A 10,715-nucleotide genomic window follows, 5' to 3' on the forward strand; every position below is an offset into this window, starting at 1 on the left:
GTGGCGTGTTATCGGTTGTAGTCTTATAAAAAATTGTTACGTCCAACTGTGACAAAATTGTTTACAGGGAGTAGAGTCCATTCTATTGAAATTCTGAAACAGCTTTGTTCATATACAGCTGGAATTTCTTTTCATTTTGTAGAGCAGTAACTTGGGAACGTTTTCAAGGTCTTACATGAATCGTAGTAAGACAGTAATAAACATCATGAATGTCAAATAGTTCTTACGGTAGGTGCTACAACAGGGAAATTCCTCTATTGCCTTTCATTGTTAAGAATTCAGTTTAGTTTGCTATGTCTCTGGGAAATAGTGTTGCTACAGCTATTCTTACAGCTAGTTTTTAAGGACCCTCACCTTTCTTCAGTTCTGCTTCCCCTCCCTTCTCCCCATTACCGTTTTACGATTGTTCCTTGCTTTTCCACTTGGAACTTCAGTTCTCAGTTCAATTTGTACAAAGCTGGTCATCCGGCTTTTATGAGTGTATTGGAATTCTACACTTGCCAGTATGTGGGAATCCACGACAGATGAGAAACTTCATATGTATTACTCTAAATTTATAGCTTAATTCTGTTTTCTATTTCACCATATATAATAAACGTTTCATATGCGTAACTACTTTGAACCGATTTTGGACTAAAGTTAACTTCTTGTCATTTCTCTTAAATATGAAGAGCACAATTTTGTTGTAAGACTTCTAATTCAGCTGATAGATAATGCTTATCCCGCTTACCCAGTGCTTGTTGAAAACTATTGTTATGAGCAAACCCAGTTCAGGAGTCTGTCAGACTGTCTTCACTATACTTGCATTTCAGAGGACAAACACAAGTTATTCACCAGATAGAACTAGGTTTGTGGCACCTCCTGAAAAGCTTGTTTGTCTATTGAAGAAGAGCCTGCAAGATGGAGGCAACCTGAAGGAAAGTTTATGGTTTCCTCAGAGAAATTCACCGTTTCTACAATTGCACGTGCAATGGCACGTTGCTCACAAACTGGCTGCTGGGAGGTGAGGTGCTTGATGAAAGTGCTTGCTGAAATCAAGACCTGAGATTTGCTGGTTAGATGAGTTTTACACTTTCCCTTGTGACACCAGATTACTTAGTGGAATTGAACAATGGCCTTTTTGAACGTGTCCTGCTTGGTTTACATTTGTTTATGTATTCCTTGCCACACTGCCTTTGAAAAGCCTTTGCTATTGCCTTCCTTTCCCTCCCTACCATGAGTTTTTGAGTGTTTGAAAAATTCTTGTGAGAAGCACATCATCCATGTGATGACAACATGCATCTCACTCAATAAGTGCTAAAGCAACTAACACTGTCCAGAAGTGTTGCTTGAATACAGGCCAGTACCTTCACCTGTGGAAATGTAGAATTTTCTGCTAATCTTGAAGAGTTGCTCTTCATTGGAACATCAATGGAGATTTTAGACTTTGGAAGGACATTGTTTGTTAAAGAATTGAAAATTTTGGACCTAAGCAACTGGCATATTCCATCATGAGGGAAGGAGTGACCAAATTTGCAAATCCTCCCATTAGATTAAGGTGAAACAACATTCCAGATCCATACATGCAAGGAAAATCTATCGGCTTCAGTAGTTGTTAAAACAGTTATCCTACACATGTTGGCCCTCTCATAATAATATACACCTAAGTTGTGTTGTTTTATAGGAAATCCAAGCAAAGCTTGTGTTACTTGACAACCTTCAGAGAAAGAAGAAAAATTAAAAAAGAAACAAGCAAAAGAGAGAGATCACTAGTGCCGGGTCTGGGGTCAGACCTGCTGATGGGGGCATTCTGCATGCCACAGAACGAAGAAAAGAAGCAGCAGAAGAAGGGTAAGGTAAAATCCCTACTAACCTTTATTGATCCAGGGTTGGTTGGGACTCCAAACAACAGCCAAACCAAAGAAAGTGAGGCTGAGCCCCATTCCATGACTTGACCTTTTCTCAGGCGTTATTCTGGACCTTCCCAGGAGCGGTTGAGGCACGAGTCAAAATACGGGAAGGGACATCCAGCCCCTCCCTGTAGCTTAATTGTCTCTCAAGGTATTGTTCGGACTCAAAATAACAGTCACTTGGGACTCATGCCTTTTAACAGGGGAGGTGAAAGGCCACAGACAAATAGTGGTGATTAATGGTTCTATGTCCAAGCCAGTAACGAGCAGTGCCCCCCAGAGGACTGTCTTGGGACCAGTGCTCTTGGACATCTTTATCAATGACATCCATAATGGAATTAAGTGCACCCTCAGCAAGTCTGCCGATGACACCAAGCTGAGCGGTGCGGTTGACACAATGGAAGAAAGAGCTGCCATTCAGAGGGACCGCAGCAGACTCGAAAGGCAGGCCTGGGTGAACCTAATGTTCAACACAGCTAAGTGCAAGGTATCGCACTTGGGCTGGAGGAATCCCAGGCATCCATATGGATTGGAAGGAGCAGTCCTTGAGAGCAGCCCTGCAGAGAAGGACCTGAGGGTCCTGGTGGATGAAAAACTTGACGTGATCCAGCAGCGTGCTCTTGCAGCTAGGAAAGCAAATGGTATCCTCGGCTCTATCAGAAGAGGGATGGCAACAGGGACAAGAGAGGTGATTGTCCCTTTCTACTCTGCCCTTGCGAGGCCCCTTCTGGAATAATGCATCCAGATCTTGAGCCCCCAATACAAGAAAGACAAAGAGCAGTTGAGAGTGTCCAGAGGAGAGCCAGAAAGATGATCAGGGGGCTGGAGCACCTCCCCTACGAAGACAGGCTGAGGCAGCTGGGCTTGTTCAGCCTGGAGAAAAGAAGGCTGGGGGGTGATCTCATTGTAGCTTTTAAATACCTAAAGGGAGCCTACAAACAGGAGGATAATCAACTCTTTGAAAGGGTAGATAACAGCATGACAAGGGGAAATGGTTTTAAGCTGAGAGAGGGATGATTTAGGTTGGATATCAGGGAAGTTCTTTACTCAAGTGAGGAACAAAGCATCATCTTCTAACTCACTGTCATCAAGATCACCCCAGACATCTCCATCCCAAACATCAGGGGATACCATTAGTTTGCTAATCTGTATGATGTCAGGGGGGCAGGGAGCCTTCACAAGAATCATCTTAACCCCTTCTTCCAATTTTTGTCTACTCAGACAGCTGAGAAACCAAGGCAAGTTTTGCTTCTGTTAAGAGCCAAGCAAAAATCCTGTGGGTCATGCTGTTCAGAGTCCTGAACCAAAGAGACACAGAACAGCACAAACTATTTTATTGCTTTGTTACCTGCTGTGAGGCCAGACTTGTGTTATGAAGGTCAATAGCAGCAAGGGAGGGGACCCGGGACTCTGAAACTGTTTTATTTTCCTTTTTGAGATATCTGGGATGCCATCCTGTAAAATGCAACCAATGCACACAAGGTTAAAGAAGCAAGATGTGACTGCTGCAGTGCGCACTGTTTCCTGCCACTTAGCATCCAGGTTTAATTTAGAGGACATTAAAGCTCATACCTTCCACTCCTTTCAGTTCAGGGAGATTATTTAGTTCTGGCAAATGCACATCTGTCCTAGAGAATTCCCGTTTTTTCTTATTTGCCTGAAGGATGTTCTTTTCATTAGATACCTTGTGTAGATAGAGAAAAAACAAAGCTATTTTCAAGACTAACTCATATAGTTAAAGGATAAATAGCTTACACATTAAAAACAACTGAACAACCACAGCAGAACAAACAAACAAAAAATAACTACAAGTAAAAAAGCAACTCCAAACACCTAAATGAAATTGCTTTCAAAGAGACAAAATAAAACAGGAGAACAGCTCAGATTAGTTCTCTGTAAAAAGTCAAATATTCCTCTGACTTGAAAAATTAGTGTCTAGGTACTGCATGCGGTGGAGAACTTTGTATTTCACTTGTTTTCATTATCAACATTATATGCATTTATGATGTGACTAAAGGAGACCCTGACATTATTAAATCAAAATCCTGCACTCTGCTTCAACAGTGAAGCACAAATGGTCCATTTCCTGGACAGGCAGTATGGTGGATATACTCCATGTCTCACAAGTATCCTTGCTGACTGCTCCCTTCATGTAAAAATTTTGCCCTTTAAAAAAAAATATAAAATGTTTCATATAGGATAACAGTAACAAAGGCTAAGGGATAACTGTAGGAAGGCTGAAGAACATTGTTTCTAGTTGGGAGTTATGGTGAAGACTGCAAAGATTACTGACAATAATTTAAGAATTAATTTTTGTTTAGTCAAGGGGGAAGGACATAAAACTTACCGAAGTCAAGCTTACACTGTAATGGCCTGCTGGAGAATGCTTCATTTGCTTTAAAAATGGTTTCAAGTAATTCTTACTCCTTTCATCAGCTCTGTAATTTCAAATGGCCCAAACTGCTTAATAACATGGTAAATATAAATACAAACAAGCATCAGACACCCAAAAACACAGTCCCCCCACAGGGGCCTTCTTTCTGGCTTGCATCAGAAATAGTGTTGTAAGAAGGAGCAGGGAAGTGACTGTCCCTCTGCATTCAGCACTGGTGAAGCGGTACATCACATTATGCATTCAGTTTGGGCCTCTCACTACAAGAAAGACATCGAGGCCCTGGAGTATGTTCAGAGAAGGGCAATAAAGCTAGTGAGGGCTCTGGAGAAGTCTCATGAGGAGCAGCACAGCAAATTGGAATTGTTTAGTCTAGAAAAGAGAAAGCTCAGGGGAGCTCTTATTGCTCTCTAGAGCTACCTGAGAAGAGGTTGTGGTGAGATGGGGATCAGCCTCCTCTACTGTGTAACTAGCAATAGGGGAATGTCTTCAAGCTGCACCAGGGGAGATTCAGGTTGGATGTCAGGAAAAATTTCTACTCCGAAAAGGTGGTCAGGTGCTGGAATGGGCTGCCAAGGGAGGTGGTTGAGCCACCATCCCTAGAAGTGTTCAAGAAATGTTTAGATGTTGGACTACAGGACACAGTTTAGCGGGGAAATATTGGGGTAGGTGGATGGTTGGATTGGCTAATACTGGAGGTCTTTTGCAACCTTGGTGATTCTACAACAACACTGCAGACCCAGCTAACAAAGGATTTTTGTCCAAAGGATAAGCCACTAGTTAATGAAAGGCCTGCACTGCAGCTGCTGGCAAATTGCTATTGTCCCATAGGGCTTTGCCAAATGCAGAAACACAGAGGTTCTCTGCATGGACCCTTAGAGCTGCTCGAGGTGAAACCAAGCTTTCTAACCCATGTACATACCATCCTTCACCCAGAAGCTGCTCCTCACTGCATTCTGCCCCAAACCCACGTCACCACCCTGCATCTTCCTCAGCACATTACTGTTCCTCAGCAACAAGATCAAAAGAATCAAGTTTTTCTAGCTCTGCTCTTATACCTGCAGTTAGAGTTCCCAGGCACAGACACCACTGCAGATGCAGTGGGAGAAACATTCCAGTTAATGGGAGGAATAACGATGCCTGCATTCTTGATGTAGCCCAAGTTGTTACTGGAATCTTTCAGGTTGGTTTGAGAGCATATTTTGAATGGGTTGATTGCACTGTCATAGAGGGAGCTCAGGTCGGAAGATCGCTCTGCTTTTTCTCCATCAGCTTTAGAACACTTCACTTTGAACATCTTTGCATCTCTGCTCTTTGGGTCAGTGTTGAAATCCTGTTTGGGAAGATGAGTGTCATATTTCTTTTACAGTTACATTTTAAAATTAACTTAGATCTGCACATGGAGGAAAAAAAAATCGAAGCCTAAGTCTGCACAACTCTGCAAGGATCTGATGGAGTTGGAGTTGGTTTAAGTAGTGTGATAGAAAACCTGTCTTCCATTAAAGTTGAAAGGAGAAAATGTGTCAGGGATCCAGCACCCTCTGTAAGTAAGTCACCCTGGAATGAGTTGGAAGTGATGGAGGAAGAACAGCTATATCATGTGTCACTTCTACAGAAATAAGAACCAAGCCCAGTGTTATCTCAGTGTGAAGCCTCTAGCCTTCACATCTGGTTGAAAGCAAACTATGCAGTTTTGGAGACAGAACTTCAACTCAGGTGAGCAGCTGCACAGAACCATGTTAAGCTCATTCAATATGACTTACACTTCCTAACTGTTTTTCCTTAAAATTCTCTATTTGCAATTAACTGCATTGTCATGTGCTTTATTAACAAGGAAGGCTTGAATAGCCACCTGCAGACTGTCCAGCCAGGCACCAGAGCAACCTGTAACAGCCATCTAGAAACAAAGGCATAGGAAAATCTACATACCAGCCTGCTTGTTGTACTGCAGTGAACATCAGAGTTGAAGGGTACAGGCCTCATGAACTGCTTAAATTCACAGAGAGCTGAGCTTCTCTGGCACATTTTTTTTTTTTTAATGAAACGTAAAATTGTGTTTATATTTTTGCTAAGCATTTAAACTACATCACATACTTATTTATTATTTAAAAGATGGAGAAAATACGAGTTTTGAAATAAAAAAAAAAAAAGGACTAACCTGTACACCAAGCATCTTTCTTTCTTCTACAGCATCATCTTTATCCCTTCTACTCATTTTTGATTTTTTTTGTAATTGATGGTCCCTGGTTTCTTTGTGAATTCTTAATTTAAGCTCCTGAGCAAATCTACTTAACATATCATAGTGGAGAAAGAAAAAAGAAAAGGCTTCTGTTAGTCTCAGTATCAGTGCTCAGCCCAGGCTGCTATAACCTTCCAAATAATGAAACAAACCATGTATTTTTATGTAATGAGAATCCAATAAGGTAAAATAAAATCTTACACATGCACACTTTGGTTTTCACAGCAATAAAGGTAGTTGTATCCCAGTCTGATGTAGATGCACACACTGAATACAGTGTAAGATAATACTACTCAATATGTCAATATGCTGTGAAATGAGGCACACAACGATGAATTCATGTCATGACAATATGATGTGGTAAACATGCTACTACAGTGTGTTCCCATTTAACTGTTCCCTCCATTTTTGGGAAGGCTCAAACAAAACAAAGCTAAGACACTCAGCAACCACCTGCTTTGCAAACCCAGCACGCAATTTTTAAAGCTCAATTGCTTAACTTCCTTTTAATCTTGTCCTGTTTTGAGTAAGAAATGTACTAATCACCTTTCAGCAAATCCATCCTTGTTCAAGAAATCACTCTGCAAGAGTTCAGCACAGGATGGTCTTTTGTCTGGGTCAATCTGCAAACACTTCTGTTAAACCAACGTAAACAATAGAAGGAAAAAATGAAACAAAGGCTTTAGCATTTCCAGATGATGTCAAGAAAAATAGCTGCAAAGCTCCCACTTCTATAGCCTGCTACATAGAGATAGTCCCAGGAGATGGATTCTTCTTCCACAAAAGGTGTTCAATATTTGCCGACTACATCCACTCAAATCACTAATGCTCACAAAGGCAGACTGCCTACCTGCCAGACAAATAACGCACCTCCCAGTAAACCACTCATTTTCACTTCTATTTGTTTGGCTAAGAAGCTGGTTTGACCACAGGGCATTTCAAATACATTCAGATGTCTTACAGGTTATTTTAGTTACCCAGCATATCAGTGTTCCAGACTATTATCTGAAACCAGAAAAATTCTTCAGAATCAGTTACGAAGTTGTATGCTTCCTAGCTCCCACACAAGTGCATGTCTGGATGCCATCTCATTTGCTTGCAGTGCCTCCACCAGGAGGTGGGGAGAAGGTTGGCAGAAAACACTGTATCACACATCTGTACTAGCAAGGAAACAGTAAGGGACTGCGTATTATCTATAGCATGCTACAAGTCCTCCTCAAAGGAAGAGCAGCAGCCCCTGTGGAGCTGGAGATGATGAGCTCAGTCTTCCCCATTACCCAGGAGAGTAGCTGTTCTCACCAAACTACCAACTCAAGCAGTTGATTATTGCATGGGTAGTTGTTAAGCCAGCCTAACAGCACTAGCTCTTTTTGCAGGCTGCAATCCGTTCCCCAGGGCAAGTGACAAGTATCCACCAAAGGCACTGAATTCTAAGGAGAACCTCTCACCTCTCCATGGAACTTCCAAAATTATCTCTTACTTACCTTGGCTAAATCTAGCACTGAAGCAGAGAGCTTAGGATATCGTCTGTCCAGAGATTCAGCCTCTTTCACTTCAGGCAACCTCATGCCAGCAAAGAGGGGATTTTTACAGAATAACTCTTGGTGTCTTGGAATTAAATTACCTGGAATCACACAACCAAAGCAACCAAATGGAAGAAATACCATCTTGAGAATGTTCGAGAGGATGAAATACTGAGTTAACAGGACTGTAAGGGCTATAATCTGGGTCACTCTTTAAAGAATCATGAATGGACTGCACTGTCACAAAACTCCTAGCTCTCCCCCTTTGTAAAAGGCACAAAGAAATCATGCTCTCAGAAACAGTTCAGCACATATCTTCCTCTTCACACCTTTCTCCCTCCATCAAGACTTATTCAACCCCTTCATTACCAAATAGGCACTGAGAATCTGACAGGCTGTTCTCACCCAGGCACTTGGTGATATGGTAGAGCTGGTCAATGTCTGAATCTCCAGGGAACAGGGGTTCTCCTGTGAGCATTTCTGTTACCAGACAGCCGATAGCCCACACATCCACAGCCCTGGAAGAAAAACATCCCAGATCAGCACAGTTTTATTCTTCATTCTCAGCTAAAGGCTGAGCTGGGCCAGCGTCCAGCAAGTTATAAGCCTGAGGGCAGCTCTGACCCCATAAAAAAGACAGCTGTTTTCCAAGCTTGCACATGCTCTGATGAACACCAAGGATTCAGCTCTTGAAGAAGGCAAAAGTCTGACCAACATGAAATTCAGTCCTAAACCCCAATGCTTTCAAAATCCTAACGCAAAGTAATACATTAGAAAAATCTTGCCCTTTGGAGAATACAAAACTTGTCTTTCTGCAGGCACCTGCTCTTCTGAAGCATTTACTAAAAAATGGACTTTAGGTAACACAGGACATTTATAAGCATACAGGGGTGTACAAACCTGTGAATAGCAGTTTAATTTCTGACGTGGTTTTGCAGCACTAGAGATCCCAGTAAGAAAAGCTCATGCATCGCACCTCCTCTTTCCCAAATTATTTTTCTCAGCATGTCTGGAGTGATTTCTCTGCCTCCAAGCCAGGACCAGCTGCACAGGGGGGAAATAGCCTCCTCCAATACTAGCACTGGCAACCAAAAAGCTCCTGTAGATAACAGACTAGGGATGCTGATGGCTCAGTCTTTCTTTCTGCTCTTCTGAGCCAGAAAAGCCTAGCACTGGCCGTAGTTAGTTAGCTCCACAGAGCCAGAGAGAAGAGGAAGGCTCAAATCCTCACAAATCATTAACCAAGGAATGATGAACAGCATTGCTTTAACCGGTTTAACAAGCACGAGTTCCTCAAAAAACAGATTACCCGCACAAATCCCAAACCATTCTGCAGCCTGGCCAGTCTCCTACCTGCCATATTTCGTGTCTCCCACCAGCAGCTCTGGAGCTCTGTACCATCGAGTTGCCACATAGTCTGTGTAAGCTTCCCCAGAAGCTGCCAATGTGCGAGCAAAACCAAAATCACAGAGTTTTACCACTCCTGACTGGGAGACCAGTATGTTCTCTGGCTTAATATCCCGATGTATTATCTACACAGAGAAAAAGCAAGTCAAGCAATTTCCCCATAGGAAACTGACCAGCCCACCAGAAATAGTAGCTTTCTCACATTCAGTAAAAAATCAAATTTTTGTAGGCATGGAAAATACATAAAGTCTACATAACACAGCTATGTGCACACAGACAAGGACAAAGTGCCAACCCAAGGGCACAAAAACTTCAGTTTTTGACAGGGGTGTTAATTTTACGTATTATACTGCATGTATTTACCACAGGTATTTTATTAATGTTTATTATACTTAAGAACTGGTCCTGATCACAAATTTTAAAAGCTCTAAGCGTTGCAAGGGCAACAAGCACATCCTGCAATTAAATGTGATAAGTATTTTAGGAATACTTGAAAGACAGTTTCCCCAGTACAAAAATAAATGTATATGGATAGTTACATGGTCATGGCTAAAAGGCAAGCCCATATATTTACTCCGACACTATCAGAAACAAGCTTTTGAAAGAGAAATCATCTCCCTCTGTCAGAAGAGAGTCGGTGAGGTGATTTGATTCCTTGGACTTCTGCATCCTCCCTCAGAAGAGTTCTCATAGCAGTCACAGACAGACTAATGCATGAACTGGTGCCGGGCTCCGATGTTTTATATGAAACTCAGTCAGGCCCTTCCTCTCTACTTCCATCTTCCAGTCAAAGTTTTTTTTCTTTAAGTTTTACTAAGTGTCACAAATGCACACCCCTATCTATCCATTCGAGGTTAACTGCAGAGCTGATTTGTCAGGCATACTTACATTATGGCTGTGACAAAATGCTATTCCTCTCAAAATCTGAAATAAGTATTTCCGAACCCTGCTGTAGTCTAGTCCATTTGGAAATGCCTCAAGATCATCAAGGACCGTGTGATCCACAAATTCAAACACCAGATACCACCGTTTCTTCTTTTTATACACTTCCAGCAGGCTCACAAGATTCTCATGTCTGAGTTGCTGTTACGAAACAGGAAATACTTTGTGAGAGCATGAAAGCATTTAACAGGTAAACTAAGACCAGATGCCTGTAACTGCAGCCTGGCCAGTGCTGAATGCTCTTCTAGTCCTACTCGTCCTAACTCCCAGTCATTTGTTCTTAAAATTAGTTCAGTGATCTTTCCATAACTCTTCCTTTTTTT

General features: G+C 41.9%; 1 protein-coding gene across 1 annotated transcript in view; it reads right to left on the minus strand.

Moving 5' to 3' along the window:
* Positions 1 to 1,852: 1,852 nt before the first annotated feature.
* Positions 1,853 to 10,715, minus strand: part of CDKL2 (cyclin dependent kinase like 2) — a 9,628-nt gene continuing 765 nt past the window's right edge. Inside the window, exons 2-12 of the mRNA XM_010709582.3 lie at positions 10,339 to 10,533; positions 9,397 to 9,575; positions 8,449 to 8,561; positions 8,005 to 8,144; positions 7,067 to 7,155; positions 6,440 to 6,566; positions 5,340 to 5,614; positions 4,237 to 4,327; positions 3,462 to 3,573; positions 3,238 to 3,344; positions 1,853 to 2,303 (exon numbers count right to left, since the gene is read on the minus strand). Of these exons, the coding sequence (XP_010707884.3) occupies positions 2,025 to 2,303; positions 3,238 to 3,344; positions 3,462 to 3,573; positions 4,237 to 4,327; positions 5,340 to 5,614; positions 6,440 to 6,566; positions 7,067 to 7,155; positions 8,005 to 8,144; positions 8,449 to 8,561; positions 9,397 to 9,575; positions 10,339 to 10,533 (1,707 nt within the window). The 3' untranslated portion in view covers positions 1,853 to 2,024. The remainder of the gene's footprint in view (positions 2,304 to 3,237; positions 3,345 to 3,461; positions 3,574 to 4,236; positions 4,328 to 5,339; positions 5,615 to 6,439; positions 6,567 to 7,066; positions 7,156 to 8,004; positions 8,145 to 8,448; positions 8,562 to 9,396; positions 9,576 to 10,338; positions 10,534 to 10,715) is intronic.

Source organism: Meleagris gallopavo, chromosome 4, assembly GCF_000146605.3.
Source record: "Meleagris gallopavo isolate NT-WF06-2002-E0010 breed Aviagen turkey brand Nicholas breeding stock chromosome 4, Turkey_5.1, whole genome shotgun sequence".
Lineage (NCBI taxonomy): Eukaryota > Metazoa > Chordata > Aves > Galliformes > Phasianidae > Meleagris > Meleagris gallopavo.